At 46.1% G+C, this 27,554-nt stretch overlaps 1 protein-coding gene across 8 annotated transcripts in view; it reads right to left on the bottom strand.

Annotated features, from left to right (window-relative positions):
• The window catches only part of LOC106609939 (protocadherin Fat 1), a 99,630-nt gene that overhangs the window by 8,472 nt on the left and 63,604 nt on the right, over positions 1–27,554 (bottom strand). For all 8 annotated transcript variants that reach the window (XR_006770770.1, XR_001329800.2, XM_014208975.2 and 5 more), the window contains 12 exons: positions 21,869–25,942; positions 20,737–20,933; positions 20,110–20,263; positions 17,472–17,705; positions 10,684–11,073; positions 9,910–10,124; positions 8,853–8,990; positions 8,327–8,470; positions 7,794–7,991; positions 1,290–1,889; positions 421–643; positions 17–151 (listed from right to left, as the gene is read on the bottom strand). Coding sequence is in view for 6 of the 8 variants with exons in the window: in XM_014208975.2 (XP_014064450.2) it covers positions 17–151; positions 421–643; positions 1,290–1,889; positions 7,794–7,991; positions 8,327–8,470; positions 8,853–8,990; positions 9,910–10,124; positions 10,684–11,073; positions 17,472–17,705; positions 20,110–20,263; positions 20,737–20,933; positions 21,869–25,942 (6,702 nt within the window). In the remaining 2 variants the exon portion in view is untranslated. The remainder of the gene's footprint in view (positions 1–16; positions 152–420; positions 644–1,289; positions 1,890–7,793; positions 7,992–8,326; positions 8,471–8,852; positions 8,991–9,909; positions 10,125–10,683; positions 11,074–17,471; positions 17,706–20,109; positions 20,264–20,736; positions 20,934–21,868; positions 25,943–27,554) is intronic.

Genomic DNA, 27,554 nt, shown 5'->3' with positions numbered 1-27,554 from the left:
GTGTGTCTGCTCTTACCGGAGCACTTGCCCTGCTTGGCACCATCTGGACACACACAGCTATACTTGGCCTCCTTCCGGTCTGCCACACACTCCATGCCCTCTGGGCAGGGGTTGGCATCACACAGCTTGTTCGCCGTGGGGCATTTGCCACCTGGAACAACAATGTACACGGGTTAAGAGCATGATGAAGCCAGAATGGGGTCAGGGGGTAAGGGGGGTGTGTGTGGGGGGATGTGGTGGTTTAGGTGTATGTGTGTGTGATGGGGTGGGAGGGGTAAAGGTGTGTTTGTGTGTGTGTCTATTTATGCACATCTATGCCTATGTATGTGTGTGTGTGTGTGTGTGTGTGTGTGTGTGTGTGTGTGTGTGTGTGTGTGTTTGTTTAGGGCCATGTATGTATTGGTGCGTGTCTGTCAGTACCTTCACATTGACAGGTAGCCGTGCGCTGGTGTCGTGGCGTGACGAAGCTGAGGCGGGCCGTGCTATAGGTGGACATGGTGGTCTTGTCCAGGCTGATGACCTCGTCGCAGAAGTGCAGTGGGCAGTCCAGGCCGGCGCACAGCTTCTTGATCACGCGCACGAGGCGCACGCCCGTCATTTCCTCGATGACCGCCGCAGACGAGTTGAGCTTGCGGAAGACCACCTGGAGGAGCAATAGTGAAGACGTTAAAAAGACTGAAAGATCAACTTGGAAGTCCTTAAACAGACACATTCATTGAAATGTTCATTGAAATGCAGCGAATTCGGGGTGGGGGGGTTCCCGGGACTCTAATTCGGGACCAGCAACCTTCAACACTTTAGCCAATAGACCAAGAGATCTACTAAAGTTGATACACGTTCTTTTGATGTGTACTGCCTTACGATTGCATTTGACTATTCTTCATGATGAATTCTAGAGTTTTGATTCTATTTCACAACTGTAAATACAATCTGTCAATTTCCATGGTTGCCCGTCTTCTATTCTTACTTTTATGTTAGTGGAAGACAGACCACCATTTTAAAAGCTATTCATACATTGTGTGCCATATTATATGTTATGCTAAAGCTAATATCCCTATCATCATTATTACAAGCATTATATTGCGTTAAATTACTACATATGTTATTGGTATTATTATCAGTATCATAACCGCATTGGCTAGTAAACAAAGTAAGTGCTGATCTAGAATCAGTTTTGCCTTTCAGATCACAATTAATAGGATGATATGGACAGGGGGAGGACCTGATCCTAGATCAGCACTCCTACTCTGAGACATTTGGTGAATACGAGCCGTGGTCATGGTTCTTACCTCCTGTGGTTGGTAGGGACTCCCGGACTTCTCCAGAGCCAGTAGAACATCCAGGTCTCCTGTCCCCTGCTCGGAGGGCTGCAGACTAACCAGCTGTGCCTCGCTGCGTCTCACCCCCGCTATATTCCTCAACGCCCGCTGGAACGTGCGCCAGTAGTCCCCGATGAACTCCTCGGGCGCGATGCCGGCGAAACGCACGGCGATGGAGTTGTCCAGCGCCTGGCGAGTCGCTTGGCGCACGTGCACGTTCACGTCGGCTGTCGCCGAAAAGCGCCCGTCTGTGACGGTGATGTTGAGCGGGTAGTGGCCCACGTAGAGCGGGCGCCGGGCTATGACTTTGCCGTCCGCGGCGGAGACGGTGAACAGAGCGTCTTCGGCGTTATCCGTGGATGATGGAGGTGCGAGACTGTAAGTTAGCGTGTCGTAAATGTCCTGGTCGGTGGCGTGGATTTTGCCGAGCACGCCGCCAGGGTATTCCTCGCCGGCGACAGAGATGTAGATGTCCAACGGGAAGACGGCGGGCGGGTAGACGCTCTCGTCGATAACCCGGATGCTGATGTAGGCCGTGGAGAGGAGCTGGGGCTTGCCGTTGTCAGCCACCTAGAGGAAGAAAATGGAGGAGAGAGGGATAAGTCACACGTTGTGTCTGGAGAGAGAGAGAGAGAGAGAGAGAGAGAGAGAGATTGTGCGGTGACCCAACTAAAGCTTTCATATTGATTATCAAAAACTTAGGCCTAGTTATAAAATGTCTCCAAAACTTCGACACAATTCACTTATTTTACTGCTTTCATTCATCAAGTTAACAAAAGTACTTCTAATAGAGGTCGACCGATTAATCGGAATGGACGATTAATTAGGGCCGATTTCAAGTTTTCATAACAATCGGTAATCTGTATTTTTGGACACCGATTTGCCGATATTTTAACTAGGCAAGTCAGATTAAGAACACAATCTTATTTTCAATGACGGCCTAGGAACGGGGGTTAACTGCCTTGTTCAGGGGCAGAACAACAGATTTTTACCTAGTCACCTCGGGGATTCGTCTTTGCAACCTTCCGGTTACTAGTCCAATGCTCTAACCACCTGCCTTACATTGCACTCCACGAGGAGCCTGCGTGGCAGGCTGACTACCTGTTACGCGAGGGCAGCAAGAAGCCAAGGTAAGTTGCTAGCTAGCATTAAACTTATCTTATAAAAAACTATCAACCTTAACATAATCACTAGTTAACCTGTTGGGGATAGGGGCAGTATTGACACGGCTGGATAAAAAACATACCCGATTTAATCTGGTTACTACTCCTGCCCAGTAACTAGAATATGCATATAATTATTGGCTTTGGATAGAAAACACCCTAAAGTTTCTAAAACTGTTTGAATGGTGTCTGTGAGTATAACAGAACTCCTATGGCAGGCCAAAACCTGAGAAGATTTCAAGCAGGAAGTGGCCTGTCTGAGAAGTAGTGTTTCATCTTGGCTCTTTTTATTGAAGACTCAGGATCTGTGCAATAACGTGACACTTCCTACGTCTTCCATAGGGTCTCAGAGCCCGGGAAAACGTTGAACGATATCGAGGCAGGCTTTGGCTGAAACACTTTATCGCTTTTGGCAAGTGGCCACTCAGAGTACTATGGGCTTAGGCGCGTGCCCGCTTCGACCGAATGCTTTGTTTTCCTTTGTCTGTTTATCTAAACGCAGATTCCCGGTCGGAATATTATCGCTTTTTTATGAGAAAAATGGCATAAAAATTGATTTTAAACAGCGGTTGACATGCTTCGAAGTACGGTAATGGAATATTTAGAATTCTTTTGTCACGAATTGCGCCATGCTCGTCACCCTTATTTAGCCTTTAGGATAGTGTCTAGAACGCACAAACAAAACGCCGCTGTTTGGATATAACGATGGATTATTTTGGACCAAACCAACATTTGTTATTGAAGTAGAAGTCCTGGGAGTGCATTCTGACGAAGACAACAAAGGCAAGAACATTTTTCTTATAGTAAATCTGACTTTGATGAGTGCTAAACCTGCTGGGTGTCTAAATAGCTAGCCCTGTGATGCCGGGCTATCTACTGAGAATATTGCAAAATGTGCTTTCACCGAAAAGCTATTTTAAAATCGGACATATCGAGTGCATAGAGGAGTTCTGTATCTATAATTCTTAAAATAATTGTTCTGCTTTTTGTGAACGTTTATCGTGAGTAATTTAGTAAATTCACCGGCAGTGTTCGGTGGGAATGCTAGTCACATGCTAGTCACATGCTAATGTAAAAAGCTGGTTTTTGATATAAATATGAACTTGATTGAACAAAACATGCATGTATTGTATAACATAATGTCCTAGGGTTGTCATCTGATGAAGATCATCAAAGGTTAGTGCTACATTTAGCTGTGGTTTGGGTTTATGTGACATTATATGCTAGCTTGAAAAATGGGTGTCTGATTATTTCTGGCTGGGTACTCTGCTGACATAATCTAATGTTTTGCTTTCGTTGTAAAGCCTTTTTGAAATCGGACAGTGTGGTTAGATTAACGAGAGTCTTATCTTTAAAATGGTGTAAAATAGTCATATTTTTGAAAAATTGAAGTAATAACATATCTAAGGATTTGAATAACGCGCCACAGGATTCAACTGGCTGTTGAGTAGGTGGGACGCAAGCGCATAGAGGTTAACTACACATGGTTGACGATATTACTAGTTTATCTAACGTGTCCTGCGTTGCATATAATCGATGCGGTGCCTGTTAATTTCTCATCGAATCACAACCTACTTCGACAAACGGGTGATGATTTAACATGCGCATTTGTGAAAAAAGCACTGTCGTTGCACAGGAATATTTAGACTTAGGGATGCCACCCATTAGATAAAATATGGAACGGTTCCGTATTTCACTGAAATAATAAACGTTTCGTTTTCGAAATGATAGTTTCCGGATTTGACCATATTAATGACCAAAGGCTCGTATTTCTGTGTGTTATGTTATAATTAAGTCTATGATTTGAAAGAGCAGTCTGACTGAGCAATGGTAGGCAGCAGCAGGCTCGTAAGCATTCATTCAAACAGCACCTTCGTGCGTTTGCCAGCAGCTCTTTGCAATTCTTCAAGCATTTCGCTGTTTATGACTTCAACCCTATCAACTCCCGAGATTGGGCTGGTGTAACCGAAGTGAAATGGCTAGCTAGTTAGCGGGGTGCGCGCTAATAGTGTTTCAAACGTCACTCGCTCTGAGACTTGGGAGTGGTTGTTCCCCTTGCTCTGCATGGGTAACGCTGCTTCGAGGGTGGCTGTTGTCGATGTGTTCCAACGTTCGAGCCCAGGTAGGAGCGAGGAGAGGGACGGAAGCTATACTGTTACACTGGCAATACTAAAGTGCCTATAAGAACATTCAATAGTCAAAGGTATATGAAATACAAATCGTATAGAGAGAAATAGTCCTATAATTCCTATAATAACTACAATCTAAAACTTCTTACCTGGGAATATTGAAGACTCATGTTAAAAGGAACCACCAGCTTTCATATCTTCTCATGTTCTGAGCAAGGAACTTAAACGTTAGCTTTTTTACATGGCACATATTGCACTTTTACTTTCTTCTCCAACACTTTGTTTTTGCATTATTTAAACCAAATTGAACATATTTCATTATTTATTTGAGGCTAAATTGATTTTATTGATGTATTATATTAAGTTAAAATAAGTGTTCATTCAGTATTGTTGTAATTGTCATTATTACAAATAAATAAATGTAAAAAGAAATCGGCCGATTAATCGGTATCGGCTTTGAAAAATCATAAATCGGTCGACCTCTAATTTCTAACAATGTATGAGCCCAAATAACTGCCACTATTTCGGCAATAATGTTAAAGCAGACTGACCCAACTATCACTCTGCAATCCCCATATCACCCCTACACGGGTAATAACGGGTAATAACATAACTATGCTAGACCTATGATTGACTATCACTTCTTCAGTTGCATGTTAGTTTGCTTGTTTATTATACTCTAGTATAGCCAAATCATTGGCTTATCTTCCAAGAGTGCTTAGCCTGTTAGGGCTAGGGGGCAGTATTTGCACGGCTGGATAAAAAAAATGTACCCGATTTAATCTGGTTACTAATCCTACCCAGTAACTAGAATATGCATATACTTATTATATATGGATAGAAAACACTCTAAAGTTTCTAAAACTGTTTGAATGGTGTCTGTGAGTATAACAGAACTCATTTGGCAGGCAAAACCCTGAGACATTTTCTGACAGGAAGTGGATACCTGATGTGTTGTATTACCTTTAAACCTATCCCATTGAAAAACACAGGGGCTGAGGAATATTTTGGCACTTCGTATTGCTTCCACTAGATGTCACCAGCCTTTACAAAGTGTTTTGAGTCTTCTGGAGGGAGATCTGACCGAACAAGAGCCATGGAACGATGATGGCCCATTAGACACCTGGCGCGCGAGTTCATGTTGGGTACCCTCGTTCCAATACGTTATAAAAGAGTATGCATTCGTCCACCTTGAATATTATTCATGTTCTGGTTAAAAAGGCCCTAATGATTTATGCTATACAACGTTTGACATGTTTGAACGAACGTAAATATTTTTTTCCCCTCGTTCATGACGAGAAGTCCGGCTGGCTTAGATCATGTGCTAACAAGACGGAGATTTTTGGACATAAATGATGAGCTTTTTTGAACAAAACTACATTCGTTATGGACCTGTGATACCTGGAAGTGACATCTGATGAAGAGAATCAAAGGTAATGGATTATTTACATAGTATTTTCGATTTTAGATCTCCCACAACATGACGTCTAGTCTGTATCGCAACGCTTATTTTTCTGGGCGCAGTGCTCAGATTATTGCAAAGTGTGATTTCCCAGTAAGGTTATTTTTAAATCTGGCAAGTTGATTGCGTTCAAGAGATGTAAATCTATAATTCTTTAAATGACAATATCATATTTTACCAATGTTTTCTAATTTTAATTATTTAATTTGTGGTGTTGACTTGACTGCCGGTTATTGGAGGGAAACGATTTCCTCAACATCAATGCCATAGTAAAACGCTGTTTTTGGATATAAATATGAACTTGATAGAACTAAAAATGCATGCATTGTCTAACATAATGTCCTAGGAGTGTCATCTGATGGAGATTGTAAAAGGTTAGTGCATCATTTTAGCTGGTTTTATGGTTTTGGTGACCCTGTCTTTGAATTGACAAAACATTACACACAACTCTTGTAAATGTACTGTCCTAACATACTCTAAATTTATGCTTTCGCCGTAAAACCTTTTTGAAATCGTAAAACGTGGTTAGATTAAGGAGATGTTTATCTTTCAAAGGGTGTAAAATAGTTGTATGTTTGAAAAATTTGAATTTTGACATTTATTTGGATTCAAATTTGCCGCTCTTGAAATGCACCTGCTGTTGATGGAGTGCTAGCTCCCACGCTAGCGTCCCACCTAGCCCATAGAGGTTAGAAGGCTAACCAAATGACATACAGGCTACAGCAAAAATCCAAGACACATGTTGAAAGTACTCCATCTTTGCCAGTAATTTTGCTGTATGCAGCTCCACTTTCCCACAGTAGAGGGAGCTTATGCTCTTCCATTCTCCTAATGCTGAATCTTCCCCATTCATCAATACTCAAGTCAAAATGTACTACCTGCAGAAAGACTAAGGGCCTACGTGCTCAGACAAATAAACATCCACCTGCATTTGAAAGGCATTTACACAGCCAGAGATGCTACAGCAACCTCTGGAGCGTTCAGGAGGATTACCAAACGTTAAGAAACAAATACACAGTGTAGAATAGATAGAATTGTCGGTCAGACAGAATAGGGAAACCGTCTCAGCTCTGTTCAATATATTTCTATCTGCAACATTCAGAACGTTAGTCTGAGTCGAGAAATCGCACTTCTTTCTCATCCGCCTACTCCTTTTCTCCTCAGAAAGAGAGGACAGTAGTTCACCGACTGGCAACACGCGAGCTGGCTGCGGCTCTCTCCACTATGCCTCTCATGTGAGATATTCTGCCTTGCACTCTGATTCACTCGGTGTGAGAGAGGGCAGCAGGATTTTTTTTTATACATGGTGATTATTTAGATTTGACGCTATAGATCTTGTTATCATTTTGATGTTTCTAAGAGAGGTTTATCACAGTGGGCAGCTGCAGAGCAGGCTATTGTCCACAGAAAGGGAGAGAAAGAGAGGTAAGTAGAGGGGGTGGAGAGAGTGATACAGATAGAGAGAGTTACAAAGAGAAAGAGAGATACAGAGAGAGAGAGAGACACAGAAAGAGAGAGAGAGACACTGAAAGAGAAAGAGAGTTACAAAGAGAGAGAGAGAGAGATACAGAGAGAGACACAGAAAGAGAGAGAGACACTGAAAGAGAAAGAGAGAGAGATACAGAAAGAGAGAGAGAGGGAAAGAAAAAGAAAGTGAAGGAAACACAGTAATAGAAGGAGAGAGAGTGACCAACCAACACTCCATACGCTCCTATAGTACCTGGACATTCAGTAGGTAGTTCTCCTTGGTCTTCCTCTTCAGCTCTTCCACCACCAGCAGCGCCCCCTGTTGGTTCACCTCGAACACACCCCCCTCATTGCCGTTGATGATGGTGAAGGCGAACGGCGGCCCATTGTGCGTGGCGTCCCGGTCGGTCACGATGAGCTGGACAACGCTGGTCCCCATTGGACGATTCTCCTGCGAGAAAAGGAAGTGGTTTAGACTTAGTATTCAGGGATACTGTGGGCAGTAACGACTGCTGTGTGAGAGAGCAGGAGAGGGGATTTGATGTGGGAATCAATCTTTCTCTTCCTCGAAGGCTAAGTCATTTTTTACTATCATCTTTCGAATCCTTACACCTTCAGTCATCTCACCACTTCTTTCTTCACTTCCACCCCTCATCCCTCCCTTCTTCTCTATCCTCTCCTCTCACCAACTCTTCTCTCAATCTTTACCAGCACCTTTCCCTCTTTGCCACCTTCACCACCCTCCTCCCTCCCACTCTCTCCTTCCATCCATCCCTTTCTTCTCACCTGGATGATGAGGCTGTAGTTGGCAGGGGAGAAGAGGGGCGGGTTGTCGTTGACGTCAGACACGTCGACGTTGACCGTGGCGCTGCTGGAGCGGGCCGGAACGCCGTTGTCCGACGCCAGCACCGTCAGGGTGTACCCCGATGTCTGATGGGGAAGGGAGGGAAGAGGGGTGGGGTGGCGAGAGAGAAAGGGAGAGAGGAAGAGAGAGAAAGAGAGATAATTAATACCTCTATCACGCTCTGTACTGCTTTTGTAAGCGATTATGCAAAGCTGACTGGTAAACTGGCTCTGCTTTTCCGTTTGATTGCAGTCTACAGTGCAATTAAGGTGTCACTGAAGACAGAATTAGATGTCCACACACACACAAATGCATATATTTAGACACAGACACACACATAAATGAATATATGAAGTAGCATAAATACATTGACACACACACACGAACTTCGAAGATATTTCACAGATATGCATTTTAATGAATTTACATCAATGCCCATCCATTATAAAGTTGAATGTTTCACCATACCGTCTCTCTGTCTAGCTGGCGTGCCACTTTGACCTCTCCCCTAATTGGGTCAATGGTGAAGGGACTGCCCTGGTTCCCCTCCACGATGGAGTAACGCACGTGGTTATAGGCTGGCCCGTCTGCATCCTCCGCCATCACCTACGACCCGAGAGAACAGGAGAGAGGAAGAGTTACGACCAGCTGCCGAGGACGACACACACACACACACACAGATGTAGACTTACACACGCACCTGCTCTGACACGAGACCGTGGGACACAGATGTTCACACACACACCTGGCCGGTATTGAAACGGATCATAGGGGAAATCAGGGAACGGACAGGATTCACACGTGTGTGACACGGGAAAGCATAAAAATCCTGTTTAACGACGGATCATTTATATTCGGGTTGATTAGACACAGTTGACAAATGGACACGGGGGAAGAAAGAGGGAGAGGAGGGGTGAGGGGCCAAGGGAAGAGGTGTTGGGATGTATAGAAAAAGGGGGAAGGGGAGAGAGCGAGAGAGAGAGTAGAGGGGGACATTGAGAAAGGGACGGCTCAGTGAGTCACCTGTCTTTAATTCATTAGTGTGTGTGTGTCTGTTACAGTAGGCTGAGCATGAAGAGCGGAGGGAGGTCCTCGTTTAACTCTGCCCCACCAGAAGGTGATCTAACTCAGCAACTGATCCGTGACGGACAGATACAGAGAAAGAGAGAGACAGAGAAATACAGAGAAAGAGAGATACAGAGAGAGAGAGAGATACAGAGAGAGGGTACTGACTGAAAGACTAGTTAAGATAGAGGGGTGAAATAATGGGATGAGGTGTGCAGTGATTGAAAAGGTATTTTATGAGCAGGAGGGAAACGGAAGAAAAATGACAAACGCGACATAAGCACACTGCCTATACAATGGTAGGGCAATCACCGCAATACAAAAACATTTTGTAGGTTCGAACACAACGCAAACAAACTTTAATATATTCCTTTAGCAATTTTGTATGCTTTTTGTTTTCTAGTTGCGAAGGGAAACACCAGACCAAATGATCGGAACGGTCACTCATCGGTCAACTCACCGCCACAACGGTCTTGCCGGGCTCGGCATCCTCGGCCACCACGGCGGCGTAGGTGGCCTGGCTAAAGGCGGGGCTGTTGTCGTTGATGTCCGTCAGGTTGATGTTGACCGTGGCCATGTCGCTGAGCGGCGGCGTGCCCCCGTCCGTGGCCTCCACTGTCAGATAGTACTCGTGGGACACCTCGAAGTCCAGCGGCTCGATGACGAAGATGTCACCTGGAGGGGAGACGGGAGAGGGAGGATAGGACGGTTGGATTAGAAGAAGGTTCCACCACTGTCCCAATGTACACAACAGAAATGTCATCCGCTACGTCCCCTTTGAAACGCAGGTTGACGTTTACTGAGTGATCTCCCCATAGATAGGCCAGCTGCAAAGTTGAAATTGGCTATTTTGTAAAAATTCATGAAAACACACATTTGTTTTTTGGTCTTAATTTAAGGTCAGGCATTGGGGTTAGCAGTGTGGTTAAGGTTAGGGTTCAAATCCGATTAGATGACTTTGTGGCTGTGCCAGCTAGTGACCACTCAGAACGGCTGCCTCCAGAACAAGACTCATTACGAAAAAAAGCTAAACCTGCCACACATACACACAAAGATAGTAGTCATAATATGGTGCGACTGGGGAGACATATAAAGGAAGAGGAGAGGTGGAGACAGAGAGAGAGATACATAGAGAGAGAGATGCAGAGCGAGAGAGAGAGATACAGAGAGAGGGAGAGATCCAGAGAGAGAGAGATACAGAGAGAGAGATACAGAGAGAGAAAGAGAGACATACCAGTCCGAGGGTCGACACTGAACATGCCGTGCTCGTTCCCGCTCACGATGGCGTAGGCGATCTCCCCGTTGGCCTCGATGTCCCGGCTAGCGGCGTGCACCCGCAGCAACTGCGTGCCCACCGCCACGTCCTCCGAAACGCCCGCCACATACTCGCGGTGCTCGAAGACGGGCGGGTTGTCGTTGATGTCCAGCACGGAGACCGTGACGCGGGAGAGGGACGAGAGGCGGCGCGGGGAGCCCCGGTCGGAGGCGCGCGCTTTGAGCTCGTACGCGGCTCGCGCCTCGCGGTCCAGGGGCTTTTTTAATACAACGACGCCGGTACGCTCGTCCACGGAGAAGTGGCCGTCGGCCGAGTCGGCGAGGGAGTAGAGGATCTCGCCGTTCAAGCCTGGGAGGAGACAGAGAGAGATAGAGATGTGTTAAAAACACATAGACTAAAATAAAACTAATGTGTAGAATCTGATATAAAAGCATTAGACTAACATTATTCTGAGTGACAGTTCATTATCGTTTTGCCTTTGTTGGAAAGCAAAACCATGAACAAACCAAATGGGAAACAATATAAAGCTGCATGTACTTTCTCAGCAATACAGTCACACACTCCTGAGTAACAATACTTTGTCATATCAGCCTTTCAACACAATATACCCTTTTCACCGACCAAAAGCATTCACAACGCAAACATCAAATCAAATGTATTTGTCACATACACATGGTTAGCAGATGTTAATGCGAGTGTAGCGAAATGCTTGTGCTTCTAGTTCCGACCATGCAGTAACATCTAACAAGTAATATAACCTAACAATTTCACAACAACTACCTTATACACACAAGTGTAAAGGAATGAATACGAATATGTACATAAAAATATATGAATGAGTGATGCCCGAACGGCATAGGCAAGTCACATCGCCCTCATAATAACAAACACCTTGCCGCTTCCCGACAGGGCGGTACAAAAACGAGACGGAGACGGATGTGGACAATAACCATAATGCCTTTTTGCAGGTGGCCCACATCTCTCTCTCTCTCTCCACACACACACACATTTCCCTCCTCTGCGCATCTCATTACGACTAAAGAGACGCTGGCTGTGTCCCAAATGGCACTCTATTCGATAGTGCACTACTTTTGACCAAACGGGCCCTGGTCAAAAGCAGTGCACTACAATGGGAACAAGGTGCCATTTGGGATGCAATTTTTGTCTGCCGGAGCACGGTTTATTGCCACCTGTTGGTTCCAGTCACCGTCGCTTTTATCAGACCAAATTACTCGGCCGACGGAAATTGCTTGATGACGTCTAAGTGGATCGCGCCAAATCGTTAAGCAATCTCGACTCCCGTCACTAGACGATTATACTTCATATCCAGTCTTCTGGAGGTTTCCTCCAAGACTGTGAGTCTGATTCAACCAGACCCGATTTTGTAATGTTTATGCAGTACCTTATAAAACTATGTTACTACTTTTATCTTGCATCCCTATCTGGTGTCCAAAATCAGTCTGCCATTTTACCTAACCACTTAACCATTTTACTTAACCACAGGCAAACAAAATGTCTACATGCTAACTGACTATCTCCAAATTCTGAACCGTGGGTTTGATTAAACTGTGCCTTCGGAAGACAGCATTCGTTGAAACTTTATCAACAGCGGTAACAAAGACGTTCCTCCTCAGCCCAAAGTGGGAAGAAAGCTTGTTTGCGTCTAGTATGAGCCACATGAATGCTGTTTACCCAATAGAACGAGGGACAGCACAGACAAGGAATAGAAAGAAAAGAAACCACTTCAGAAGATAACAACTGGGGAGAGATAAGAAGAGATAGGGGATAAAGAGGACAGAGACGGGAAGAGATGGGGGGATAAAGAGGACAGAGACGGGAAGAGATAGGGGGATAGAGTGGGAAGAGATAGGAGATAAAGAGGACAGAGACGGGAAGAGATAGGGGGATAGAGAGGAAAGAGATGGGAAGAGATAGGGGACATAGGGGATAGAGAGGAAAGAGATGAGGGGATAGAGATGGAGTGATAGGGGATAGAGAGGAAAGAGAGGGGATAGAGATGAGAAGAGATATGGGGATAGAGAGGAAAAAGATAGGAAGATATATGGTGATAGAGAGGGGATAGAGAGGCTAGAGATAGGGGGATAGAGAGGCTAGAGATAGGGGGATAGAGAGGCTAGAGATAGGGGGATAGAGATAGGGGGATAGAGAGGCTAGAGATAGGGGGATAGAGAGGATAGAGATGGGGATAGAGAGGAACGAGACGGAAAGAGATATGGGGATAGAGTGGGAAGAGATAGGGGATAGAGATGGGGTGATGGAGAGGAAAGAGATAGGGTGATAGAGAGGATAGAGATGGGAAGAGATGAAAGAGATGGGATAGAGAGGCTAAAGATGATAAGAGATAGGGGGATAGAGAGGATAGAGATGGGGATAGAGAGGATAGAGATGGGGGATAGAGAGGAAAGAGATGGGAAGAGAGGGTGATAGAGGATAGAGATGGGAAGAGACAGGGGAGAGAGGAAAGACATGGGAGGGGATAGAGGGGATAGAGGGGATAGAGAGGCTAGAGATGGGAAGAGATAGGGGATAGAGATGGGAAGAGATGGGGTGATAGAGGATAGAGATGAGAAGAGATAGGGTGGTACAGAGGAAAGCGATAAGGGGATAGAGAGGAAAGAGATAGGGGATAGAGAGGAAAGAGAGGGGATAGAGAGGAAAGAGATAGATGGGAAGAGATAGGGGAGAGATGGGAAGAGAGAGGGGATAGAGAGGCTAAAGATGGGAAGAGATAGGGGGATAGAGAGGATAGAGATGGGGGATAGAGAGGATAGAGAGGAAAGACATGGGAAGAGATAGGGGATAGAGAGGCTAGAGATGGGAAGAGATAGGGGGATAGAGGATAGAGATGAGAAGAGATAGGGTGGTACAGAGGAAAGCGATAAGGGGATAGAGAGGAAAAAGATAGGAAGATATATGGTGATAGAGAGGAAAGAGATAGGGGGATAGAGATGGGGATAGAGAGGATAGAGATGAGGGGATAGAGATGGGAAGAGATGGGGTGATAGAGAGGAAAGAGATGGGAAGAGAGGGGATAGAGAGGAAAAAGATAGGAAGATATATGGTGATAGAGAGGAAAGAGATAGGGGGATAGAGATGGGGATAGAGAGGATAGAGATGAGGGGATAGAGATGGGAAGAGATGGGGTGATAGAGAGGAAAGAGATGGGAAGAGAGGGGATAGAGATAGGAAGATATATGGTGATAGAGAGGAAAGAGATAGGAAGAGATAGGGGATAGATGAGGGGATTGAGAGGATAGAGATGGGGATAGAGATGGGAAGAGATGAGGGGATAGAGATGGGAAGAGATGGGGTGATAGAGAGGAAAGAGATGGGAAGAGATAGGGGATAGAGATAGGGTGATAGAGAGGAAAGAGATAGGGGATAGAGAGGCTAGAGATAGGGGGATAGAGAGGATAGAGATGGGGATAGAGAGGATAGAGATGAGGGGATTGAGAGGATAGAGATGGGAAGAGATGGGGTGATAGAGAGGAAAGTGATAGGGGGATAGAGAGGAAAGAGATGAGGGGATAGAGAGGATAGAGATGGGAAGAGATGAGGGGATAGAGATGGGAAGAGATGGGGTGATAGAGAGGAAAGAGATGGGAAGAGATAAGGAGATAGAGAGGATAGAGATGGGAAGAGATAGGGGGATAGAGGAAAGAGATGGGTGATAGAGATGGGAAGAGATGGGGGGATAGAGAGGAAAGAGATATGAAGAGAGCGTGAGAGAAAATGAAGAGAGAGAGAGAAGAAACAGAGAAAGGAATGTGCCAGCATAACTTCTCCCTTAAAACGCCAATAAAGGTCACCAACCAGCTTCATGGTTTGTCAGGTTCTTTCCCCCAGACCGATAAGAAACCACTTTGAGAAACACCGCCAAGGCAGTGGGAACACAGCAGGGACAATGACGCGAGTAAGTATGAAAGTGCCAAATATCTTCAACCCAAATGAGCCGGTCTAGATAGCACAACTGGTGCAGGGAACTGGCAGTGCTCAAAATGTGTCAACATTTGAAGCAAAGAGATACTCTGATGCTCAAACGTTGATGATATCCCGCCCGAATAGTGAATGAATCCTCTATCTATCTGACAATGGAGGTCTGACACGCACGCAGGTGCACACGCACACACTCAGTCAATGTCCGCTGGACTGTGTGACCTGGACTGTGGCAAAATTGGTATTTTGTCTCATCAGAGTCGTCATAGATGGCCTTGACTTTGTTATTTCTCTGTGTGTGGAACTCTTCAGTTCTCCTGGCAAAACGGGCATACATCAGCCAATACACATTTTACAAGGCTGGAGATAAAGATACGAACTCAACAGATCTGTGTATGAGATACCAACACGTGTGAAAGGAATGCAAATGTCTCTCATTCAAAGGGCTTTATTGGCTCGGGAAACATGTTTACATTGCCAATGTAAGTGAAATAGATCATAAACAAAAGTGAAGTAAACAATATTTAAAACAATAACAGTAAACATTACACTCACAAAAGTTCCAAAAGAATAAAGACCTTTGTCTTTGTTACAGTGTTGGAACGATGTGCAAATAGTTAAAGTACAAAAGGGAAAATAAATAAACATAAATATAGGATGTATTTACAATGGTGTTGGTTCTTCACTGGTTGCCCTTTTCTTGAGGCAACAGGTCACACATCTTGCTGCTGTGATGGCACACTGTGGTATTTCACCCAGTAGATCTGGGAGCTTATCAAAATTGGATTTGCTTTTGGACTTTTTGTAGATCTGTGTAATCTGAGGGAAATATGTGTCTCTTATATGGTCATACATTTGGCAGGAGGTTAGGAAGTGCAGCTCAGTTTCTACCTCATTTTGTGGGCAGTGTTGCACATAGCCAGTATTCTCTTGAGAGCCAGGTCTGCTTACGGTGGCCTCTCAAAATAGCAAGGCTATGCTCACTGAGTCTGTACATAGTCAAAGTGGTCAGGTATTGGCCCTAAACTCTCTGTTTAGGGCCAAATAGCATTCTAGTTTGCTCAGTTTTTTTGTTAATGCTTTCCAACGTGTGAAGTAATTATCTTTTTGTTTTCTCATGATTTGGTTGGGTCTAATTGTGTTGCTGTCCTGGGGCTCTGTGGGGTCTGTTTGTGTTTGTGAACAGAGCCCCAGAACTAGCTTGCTTAGGGGACTCTTCTCCAGGTTCATCTCTCTGTTGGTGATGGCTTTGTCATGGAAGGTTTGGGAATCGCTTCCTTTTAGGTGGTTGTAGAATTTAACGGTTCTTTTCTGTATGTTTATCATTTGCGGATATCGGCCTAATTCTGCTCTGCATGCATTATTTGGCATTTTACGTTGTACACAGAGAATATTTTTGCAGATTTCTGCATGCAGTCTCAATTTGGTCTCTCTCTAATTCCCTCTCTCTCTCCCTCCCTCCCTCCAGCTCCAAATGGTCCGAAATGTACCTCCAGCTAAAATTGGGGGAGGGAGGGTGAGAATCTAATTTTTCCACTCTTCCTTTCAGATATCCTTTATGTTAGCATGGAGGTAGGGCGGACTTAAGGAATTCCGTGCTAGTGTGCCAACCCTGGCGGGAAGAGCTGTCGAAAAAGTAGGCCCCCGTTTTGACTTTCTGAGTGAACGAGCGACCCAGTTCTTTCATCCCATTCAATCTGTCAAAACTGTCAGTTTACCTGAAGGACTGAAAGAGAGGGAGGAAGGACGGGGGTGAGAAAGGGAGAGAGAGAGAGAGAGAGCATCTCTTCGTCCATACCTAGGCTTTTGAAGGGAACAGGCTGACACGCTCCCCTAGTCTAGAACACCTTGCCCTGTCAGAGGAGTCATTACCAAATGCCAGTAAAAGAACCAGAACCTATCTAGTCAAATTGGTAGTGCCGCTAAAAGTGCCAATCGTGTCCCATTTTAGGGGAGTTCGCTAGTATCTGAGCTCTTGAGTTCAAATGCGGCAGCCACACTAACGCTTTCAACTGTCCTCCATTTGAGGGAGTTCTGGGGTCAAAATCAGTTTCATTTCAAAGCGGCTGCTCCTGCGGGTTTCCTGAACGATGATGTACATATATGCCATGTAGCAGACTATTTCATCCAAAGCCACTAACAGTAGTGCACGCATACATTTTCGTATGGGTGGCCCCAGCGGGAACTGAACCCGTGATCCTGAAGCTGTAAGCGCCATTCTCTACCAACAGAGCCGCACAGGACCACAAACGTCATAGAAGACTATGAAGAGAACGTGTGGGTTGTGACTTACCCACCGGCAAATGGCAAATAGAAAACGGCCATTAGGCCTTTTCAGAATCGAGTGCTCGATGAGAACAGAATTTCATTCATTCATCATTTTACGCCATAAGAGTCTGGTGTAAAACGGAGTGGGGATTACTGTGATACTGTGGAGTCAGCATTGCAGGGGAAAAGCAAAGCAGCCATACTTCTCAAACAACTATGTCTGTATTTCTCAGCAGAAAGATGAATTATTAAGTGACTCGCCTGTTCACAAATAAAGATGACGCGGTTCAAATTCGACTAAGTTAACTGACGGATAACGTCGAGCTCCGCGGTGGCTACCGGACGTGGGCAGAGTCAACAGAAAGACGCAACATACTGCACATTGTGCACAACGTCGAGAGCACCGGGTGTACAGCACTAGACCAGAGAGCTTAGCATTGCCTGGTGGAAGACTGGTCAAATAAAGAACAATAAACAAAACAGATCAACTCATTTGTAAATAAACAATCAAACAAACGTACCGGTGTCGAGGTCGGTGGCGAGTAGCCGCGCCACGAAGGTGCCAACCTCTGTGTTCTCGAAGACGGTGATGGCGTAAGGGCCGGAGGAAAAATGTGGCGCGTTGTCGTTCACGTCCTCCACGGTCAGGTGCACGGCCGCCTCACAGTAGCGCCTGCCGCCGTCTAGTGCCCGCACCGTCAGGCGGTACTCCTCCTTCTCCTCGCGGTCCAGGGGCTGCTGGGTCTTCAGTTCACCTGGGAAAAGTAAGACGGAGAAAGGCAGATGTCAATCAACGGGGCAGGTAATCACACACAAACACGTCAATCACACACGCTCGTTAAAAGCGCTGACACACACACACACACACACAAACACACAGCCAAACACACACGGGCTTGTTAAAAGTTATTGCAATCCAAAAACACTTCTACACGCTACGGCGCTTGCGGGTTGCACTTTAAAAATCTATTATTCGACAAGGGCAGATAGCGTTAGAACTGCATCCTCTACCTACCCCAGGCCCCTTCCAAGAAAGCATCAAAATAAAACGCAAGTCAAGCTAAATGGTCTCTAAGCCGTTTAGTTCGGTGTAGAGTGCCCCTCCTCTCGACCAATTTAATGCAGCCCACCGGCTGGCTTGAGTAAAAATAATAACTGAAACCAAATCGATACCGTGTACAAATGATAACGGACCTACATTTCTAACGTCTCTTAAGATAATTCACTCTGTCCATCGTGCTAACAGTCGCCAAAACAAAGGTTAAGGTTGGGGGAAGCTGATCTGTAACTAGGGGTGAAACTTCACTTCAGCATTTAGTTCCGAAAACCTTACAACCTTGTCATGCTCATCTCCACACACACCTCTATTTTTAAGTTGGCATTAGCCACTTCAGTGCTTTCAGAAGTAACACTTCTCACAGATCACTGAGTCAGACAATGTGTGCCTGCATTCGTGCGTGTTCTGAGACCTCATATCCTCTTGTATGCCACAAACCCCTTCCCCTGATCCAAGCATCCAACCCACATCCAACCAACTAATGGTTTTCAGAAGAGGACGGAGAGAAATAAATAAATAATTGACAGAGAGGATGGGGGGGTGAGGGAAAATGCAGGAGGACAGGAGTAGTTGGCAGCTAAGAGCAGCTGGGAGGTGTCCTGGGATATAGTGCATGCCAACATTACCGGGGCCTCGCTGGACACACACGTGCGCCCACACACACACACAAACTGCCGTTACTAACGAAGCCTCTTATGGTTCCTCGCATGCAATAATCAAATCCAATTTTATTGGTCACATACACATATTTAGCAGATGTTATTGCTGGTGTGGCGAAATGCTTGTAATCCTCCTTCTCAGCACGGAAAAAAGGACCCCCTCTCGATACTCTGACTAAATCCTTCTCCTTCAATTTGGGCCAAACTAAATTGAAATGGCCGGATTCTTCGCTCTTCTTCTCTCCCTCCTCGCTGGCTCATACGGAGGTATCAAAGTACGTCTGAACTTGAACCACAATAAAAGGGGCTGCTGTTGTGCTGTAAAAGTATGGGGCTGCTCTCTCGTTCTCTAGCCTACTCTACACTGCCGGTGTCTTGTTTCTTCACAACCCTCTCTCGCTCTCCCTTCAGAAATAAACCAATGTACCATTTATTTTTTTAGTGTGGGGGTTAACGGGAGCTAACTGGTATTGTGTTTTCTAAGGCCTGACTCGTGTCATTCCATTTTGTCTCCACTTTCTGCAGAGGAGACTCGAAACCATCAGGCGAGAACAATGTCGCTTGTATGTTAGATGAAACTCGGGTTCTTAGCGCCATTACTCGCTAACCCTCCGGGAAATGTTCTGGGGGCAAAATACATGAAAATAATCATCAAAAAGGATGCGACGTAAACAAAATCCACCTTGCCACTAGGGACACACACACACACACTGGGGTGGATGGATTATGATTCAATCAGAAAGTGTGCATGACTGGTGTGCATGACTGGTGCATGACTGGTGTCCACACTGGGATGTTATTACTGTGTCTGTTTGTGACGTTACAGAGGGAGACAAAAGACAGGGTCCATGAGTGTAGTGTTGCCAGGGTCAAACATCAAATCATGACATTGTAAAACTGGTGTGTGTGTGTGTGTGTGTGTGTGTGTGTGTGTGTGTGTGTGTGTGTGTGTGTGTGTGTGTTGGTCAGGTGGTGGTGGAGATTTACATTTACATTTACATTACATTTAAGTCATTTAGCAGACGCTCTTATCCAGAGCGACTTACAAATTGGTGCATTCACCTTATGATATCCAGTGGAACAACCACTTTACAATAGTGCATCTAAATCTTTTAAGGGGGGGGTTAGAAGGATGTGTGATTGTGAGATGTGTGGTTAGTGTTACACGTCATGCTGCCATCACGCACCCATGGACATTTGATAGTCATAATAGTCAGAATAACCTTGGACATGCCGTGAATGTAAACTGGATGAATGTGAGTGCAGTGCAGCAATTTGAAATGACTCGAAACGACTCTACATTGTGGCAGACGAACCTGTGGCTATTTTGATTTTGATTAGCTGTATGGTAGCATGGGCAGACTAGTCAACACATTGAGTGTGTTGAGGTGTAACACAGACAGACAGGAAAACAGACAGACAGACCAACGCACACACACACACCTGTGTCTGGGTCGATGGTGAAGAGCTCGGCTCCGGGTCCCTGGAGCTCGTAGGAGATGTGGGCGTTGGAGCGGATGTCTGCGTCTGTGGCCGAGACCTGCAGGATGAGCCTGCCGGCTGGGAAGTCCTCGGGGACCCTCTCTGTGTAGAGGGACTGGGGGAGCGGAGAGAGGGAGAGGGGAGAGAGAGAAAGGGAGGATGAGAGAGTGTGTGGGAGGGAAGAGGGGGAAAGACATCAGAAGGGAGAAAAAAGATTGATGGTGGGGGCGGACAGAGAGAAGTAAAGGTAGAATATGCAAGATTAAGCATAATTCAATAGGTATATTAACAAGAAGGGAGGAAATGGATAGAGGGGTAGAATGAAAAGACATTACAATCGACCGCAGTATGCACTTAAAACATAATACAATCAGCAATGGAAATACATTAGCTGGTAAAAATAGCCCTCAATGTAAGAAAATTACCCCTTAATTTTCGCTTGCCTTTCTTCAACAAGAAGCCTTTCCAAACCTCTTATTTTCCTCCCTCGCTCCCTCCTTCCTTTCTCCCAGATACTTGTCATGCATAGCGTGTACCCCCACACGCAGATAACATGGCATTTTTTAGTGGCCTGCCTTCTCTCTTTACCTTCTCGCAAACGGGGCTGTTGTCGTTGGCATCCAGGACTTTGACCTCGACCACGGCCTTGGCAGAAAAGGTGCCGTCGGTGGCGGTGATATTTAGGAGGTAGTTGTCGCGCTCCTCGCGGTCCAGTGGCTTCCTGACAGACACTTTCCACTCGTTCTGGAGGTGCTCGATCGCAAACTGTCCTAGAGGGTCGCCTCCTGTATGGGTAGAGAGTCATTGGGGAGAGTTAATGGGGCGGGTCAATGCAGAGCGAGTCATTGGGGAGAGTGGCATTCAAACTAATGAGCAATGCGCCACAATATGGCCCCTGCCTCTGGTTTCGAGAGGGCTAGTGGTTTTGTGTGTGTGTATCTCAAGGGTGTGTGTTTGTGTTCTGTACTGGATCACACATCAATGGCGAAAATAAATATATATAAGATGCATCCAAGCCTTTCTATCAGGGTAAGTCTTAGAATCAGAGAAGATCTTATCCTGCAAGTGATAGCGGAGCTCAAAGAGGAACTGCATCCATGTCTACCAGTTATCGCTTCCTATTTCAAAAGCTGTCCGCTGGTCAGAGTCGTGCTCAACCCCCGGGATCTTTATAGTGCCTGAGCAAATGTACCTCAGGTAGGGTTCATATTATTCATTTATCATAACCACTTCAACTTGCAAACCAACGTTCATGAAGTATGTTTGGTACACAGGAAACCATAATAAGGAGGCAGTTTTTTTGTGAAGTAGGAAATGTGCATCCAAGCTAATATGAGAGCTCATTTCTAAAATCTCTGGTAATTAAACGTGGCATAGTCATTCCATCCGCTAATGAGCACCAGAGGAAGTGCATTTCCCCCATCAATTTCAAAGCGTCATCGAAAGAATTAAACATTAACTTTTTCTTTATTTCTTTCTGATGACCTACATATTTGCCTTGAGGTTTCGCAAATTAGTCGATTCAAAGTGTTTACAAATAAAGAATACGCATTATATGTTCAGAGAGCAAATATGATCTTCATATTTAAGCGGGTGTAAATGTCTAATCCTCTTTTGAGCAGTGTTTATTAAAGCTGTTTATTAACACAAACAGGGAAGGCTATCAAGTCATGAGCTGTGAGCAGAGCAAATACTGGTATTGTTAGAGATAAAAACCCACCTGTGATAAAGTAGCTGACTTGTTTGTTGATCTCCTCCGTGTCGGCGTCCGTCGTGCTCAGAATGGCAATGACTCCACTGGGCGGAAGGTCGTCTTCGCTCACCGTGCCCTTGTAGATCTCGGCAGTGAAGCGCGGCGGGTTATCGTTGACGTCGGCCACGGTAACCTCCACAGTGGCGCTGGTCACCAGCTGCACCTTGTCTCCGCGGTCTGTGGCCAGCACGGCAATGGTGTACTTGCTGGTCTTCTCGCGGTCGAGCTCTTTCAATGTCGTCACCCAGCCTGTCTCACTGTTGACGGCGAACAGCTCAGAGATCTCAGCCAAAGTTTGTTTGGGGTCCAGGCTGTAGATGACTTGACCGTTGGTGCCCGAGTCCTGGTCGGTGGCTTTGACCTGGATCACCGGCGTGCCATCTGGAAGGTTCTCCACCACCACCGCCTCATACGGGTCTGACTCAAAAACAGGCTTGTTGTCGTTGAGGTCCTTGACCTGGATGTTGATGTCGACAGAAGCCACCGTTTCGTAGCCCTCCTGTTGGCTCTGGGCTTGCAGCGTGAGCTGGTACCACTTCGTGGTCTCGTGGTCCATACTCTTCTCCAGCTTCAGGGCCCCAGTGTCCCGATCCACCACGAAGACCTCATTCTGGTTACTCTCCGGGGTGTTGCCCTTCACCAGGCTGTAGAACACCGGTTGTTCACTCTCCGCCTGGATGACGTCAATATCCGTGCCGATGAGCATGTCTTCGGCGATGGTGAACCGGTAGTGTGGCTCTGCAAACTTGGGGACCGGTACCTCAGGGGCCACTATCCTGATGTAAACGCGGACGACGGATTGCTTGGAAGGACTCCCAGCATCCTTTGCCCTAACGTAGAAAGCATAGAGGTCGTTTTCGAGTCCGATGAGGCTCTCTTTGGTGACAATGACTCCACTGAAGGGGTGGATTTCGAAGTTCTCCTCCACGTTTTCCACGTCGGCTTCGATAGTGTAAGCGATGTCAGCGTTGCTTCCCTCATCCATGTCTGACGCAGCGATTTTCACCACAGTGGTTCCCCTGGGGACATCCGATGCTACATTGGCTTTGTACTCCACTGCCATGAATTGTGGGGCATTGTCATTGATATCTGTCAAAATCACATTAATAATGCAGAAGCCTACTTTGCCGCCACCGTCCTTTGCCATGAGCGATATGGGGATGACCTTCTCAATGGCGTTCTCGCGGTCTAGGATCTCCAGGGTGAAAATCTCTCCATTTTCATTGACAGAAAACTTGTCTTTGGCAAAATCGTTGACAATGTGGTAAGTTAGGCCCCCGTATGTGCCAGCGTCTTCATCTGTGGCTTTGGCCTCAGCAACTAACGTTCCGACCGGCGAGTTCTCAGTGAGTTCAACTACATAGTCGAGCTGGGGGAAAGTGGGGTTGTGGAAGTTGGCACCGTTGACTGTGACTTTGACCATGGCCGAGGTCCTGAATACACCATCTGACACGGACACGTTGAGGTTGTACAGTGGCTCCATCTGTAGTTTACGGTGGTTGGAGATGACGATGGCCCCAGTGTTTTTATCCATGGCAAAGTTCTGGTCCTTATTGCCAGACAGAATGGAGAACTCAAGCCTGCCGGCGTCTGAGCTGTCAGCATCGGACGCCTGGACATGGGTGACGAAGTAACCGCGGGGGGCCAATTCGCTTACTGTGGCTTTGTAAGAGCTCTCAGTGAACACCGGAGCGTTGTCATTCAGGTCAGTGACATCTATGGTCACAGTGACATGGCTGGAGAGGGCAGGCACTCCTCCGTCCACTGCGCGGACAGTCAGCTTGTGTTGCTGCTTTTCCTCCTGGTCGAGCATGCGAGCAGTCCAGATGATTCCCAAGTCACGGTCAATGCTGAAGTAGTCTGAGCTCTTTTCCTTGTCTTCAACTAGCTGGTAGAAGAGCATTTTGTTGTTGCCAGTGTCGAAGTCTGTGGCGGCGACTTGCAAAACTGCAGTGCCGATGAAGGAAGCTTCAGAAACACTTGCGTTGTAGGACTTTAGTTGGAAGACAGGGGGATTATCGTTGACGTCTTCCAGAATGATATCGACAAAGACATCAGCGTGGGCCCCAGTCAGTGAGTCTGTGGCTCTGACACTCAATTTATAAGCGGGGTGGATCTCAAAATCTAGAGGTTGGATTACATGTATGACACCTGTGTTGAAATTGATGGAAAACTGACTGAAGGCATCTCCCTCAGAGATGGTGTATACTATCTTGGGGCCTTCAGAGTCAGTAGCCTGGACGTGAACTACAGGTGTGTGTAACTGGATATTTTCAGGAATTTCGATGCTGTAGAATGCCTTCTCAAACACTGGCATGGCTTTGTTTACTATAGTTATGGGCACTTCCACTTCTGCCGAGAGGGCTGGTTCTCCTGCATCTTTGGCCACAACGTTGATGACGAACTCACTGTTGAGGGAGTCTTTGTCTAACTGTTTTCTGAGAGAGATTTCTCCCGAGGGGCTTATCTGGAAGTGCTTGTGGTGTTCTTTCAGGTGATAATGGATTTCAGCATTTTGACCCATGTCCCGGTCCACTGCTGTCACCTGACGGATAGCCTGACCCTCCTCTGCGTCCATCTGGACCAAGGCTTGATAGGGCAGGTTGACAAACATGGGCTGGTTGTCATTCACATCTTCTACGATCACCGTCACCAGAACGTGGGCCACTTCAGAGGAAGCGTCCTCCCTGGTCACCTCCACGACGAGGTCGAACGTGTCCTGTGCCTCGCGATCGAAAGGTATACCTGTGGTGGAGAGCACTCCGGAAGTGCGGCTGATTTTGAACCTCTTGTCTGGGTTCAGGACGGTGTAGAAGAGGGGTTCGTTGATGTGGTTCCCCACAGCGGCAATGACCGCTAATGTTTTCTTCTCAGAGGAGTTCTCTTTGACGTAAGCCTTGTAGGAGTCCCTAGTGAACTTCAGGCTGCTCTCCTTGTTCTCACGGATGTTTATCTTTATCGATGCTGTGTTGGCGAACCTGCCGTCTGAGACCCTCACCCTGAGTTCGTACCTGCTTCTTAGCTGGGTGACGTTCTGGATAGTGATGATGCCTGTGTTGGGATGCATCTTGAATTTCTCCCCGATGTTCCCCTCTGAGATGGAGAAGAAGAGTTTAGAGTTTGGTCCGGAGTCTGCGTCTGATGCGTTGACTTTGATTACCTCGACACCTTTGTAAGTTGGCACGATCACTGATGTCTCGTAGAGCTCCTGGCTGAACTGCGGCGGGCAGTCGTTGACATCGATGACTTCGACGGTCACGTTGGCGGCTGTCTCGGCGAACAGACGCGGAATTCCGAGGTCATGGACCTGAATGGTAAAGCGGAATACACTCCTTTGTTCGTAATCCAGAGTGGTTGTCATTCTAATGGCTCCCGTACTGGAATCGATGGCAAAGTAGTTGTGAGCGAACGGCTCGACGATCTGATAGACAAGCATGGCATTGGCATCGCGGTCAGCATCCAAGGCGCGGATGACCAGCGGGGTGTTTTCTCTGGTCAAGACCACACTGTTGATGGAAGCCGATTCGCTAATCATGCCTGTGAACTCTGGCTGGAGGAAGATGGGGGCATTATCGTTCTCGTCCTTCAGATGAATCAGCAGAGTGGTGTTGCTAGCAAGACCCGCCATGTTGGTTCCCTGGATGGTCAGTCTGTACTCAGGGGTCATTTCATAGTCCAAAGCCCTCGAAGTTACAACCACACCGGAGTTTGGGTTTACATCAAATGCGCCATCAGTGTTTCCACCTTTGATTTGGTAGAACACAGAGGACTGGCTGGTTGCTGTGATCATGGTTACAAAACTGCCGGGGAGGGCCAATTCGCTGACCTCTGCAGAGAACTCCTTGGCAGTAAATCTGGGTGTGGCATTGTCCGACACGGTGACAGCGATGTGGACGGTGGCGGTTGCAGTCAGCGAAGGGGTTCCTTTGTCGGTTGCCTTCACAGCTAGTTCAAACTGGTTCTTGCTGCTTCGGTCCAGCTCCTTGGCCACGGTAACAGTGCCCAGCACCGGATCAATGGCAAATGAGTTTGCAACATTTCCTGTTCCAAAAAAAAAAAACACAAGAAGATTTATTAATGTGGTTACTATGGCATTGATTTTCATTCCAGCCAGAAATGTTTGCATTTCTTAAACATTAAAGCCAGGGTGCAATTTTAGGCTTCTTGATTACCGTAAATTGAATTAACTAGAGTCAATGTCAGCGCCCTCGAGGAAATCTAATTAGCATAATAAAAAATCCCCATAAAAATCTGTCAATTTAAGCTAGAGATATTTTTTGTTGTTGCAGCGGATGTATCCACTGCATCCGCCGATGGCGCAATTCTGCATCTGCTGTGAAAGGTGACAGAGCTAGAGCGGTGTTTGTCAGACCATAAGACATCCTGAAAATTGGTCTTCTCACAAAATCGGCTGTAGCATCCAAACAGTTTGGCCTACAAACTATTATGACCCCTCTATGGAAGGATGAGACTCTCACAAACAATTGTGTTCTCTGTTTTGCTCTACGACCCCCACAAGCGTCTTGGGACACGTCTGAAGTCAGTACAGCCGATCTGACAACTTCCCTCTGTGGAAAAGTGAGACTATCACGAACATCGTGTTTTTCTCTAGGATGCCCACAGGCCTCACAAGACTCGTCTGAAGGTTCCCCGGTATAATTTATTAATGGAAGTATATATGGAGACTGTTTAGAGCCATAAATAATGGGTTAGATATATGTCCTATATCTTTCAGATATAGAACAGGCACTTAAGAACAAACTTCCTTTAGAATTTTTTTGGGGGAGGGGGTATCTGTTGTTCCATGTAGTGAATCTGTTATTCAATGCTTTTGTTTGGACTAATAGCAGTAAGAAGTAGGAAAATAATTTTCTTTGTATTCTTTCTTTTTTTTACTTTTAAAATTCTTAACAGCAAAATGATCCTTGGTATGACCTTCTTAAAACAATTCAAATTCAAGATGAACCACTCTGATTAGCATACTCCCTGCTTTTGTCTAAATGGGATACAGCCTAGGAGAACTTACACAGCAGGTTAGGACAATTAACGTAGCAGGTTTGGAAAATTAGGTTAAGGTTAGGAAAGGGGTTAGGGTTAGCTAAAATGCAAAAACAAATCTACTTTTGATGTCAATTTGACAAAATCTAGACATGACCCCCTTCATTCCCTCACCCCCCAAATGGCCATAGCTCTCGAAAAGCATTCGTGGAGATTGCCTACACCAGTCCACCTCTGCTTTGAAAACCTGACTCATTCTCCGGCAAGATACATTTCAATGAGCTTGAGTCATCTCAACTATCTGAAAAATGTACATCCTAAACAAAGAACCCAGCCAATGACTACATGCCCGACCCTCTCCCAAAACACAGCTTATCTTACAGGGGAAACAATGGTGGGAAATTCAGAGGGGGCATCGGCCCGAACTCCCACATGCTTGGAGATCCTCTGACAAAGTCCTCCTACTTTGTGTGAAGTATTCCATTCACGACCGAGGGTCAGTGGGCAGGGGACCTCTGGATGCCCTGCATACATTTTCCCCAGGCCCCTTGCGTTGGTATCGCTAACTGGGCTGCAATGCATACTTCTATCATGACTGGCCAGAGACTAGGGAATGCCAGTATGGCTGACATGTTAAGAATGTGGCTCCGGGGTG

The sequence above is a fragment of the Salmo salar genome, chromosome ssa08, assembly GCF_905237065.1.
Source record: "Salmo salar chromosome ssa08, Ssal_v3.1, whole genome shotgun sequence".
NCBI lineage: Eukaryota > Metazoa > Chordata > Actinopteri > Salmoniformes > Salmonidae > Salmo > Salmo salar.
Note: the sequence above shows the minus strand (reverse complement) of the source record. Positions and strands in the feature narration are given on the sequence as shown.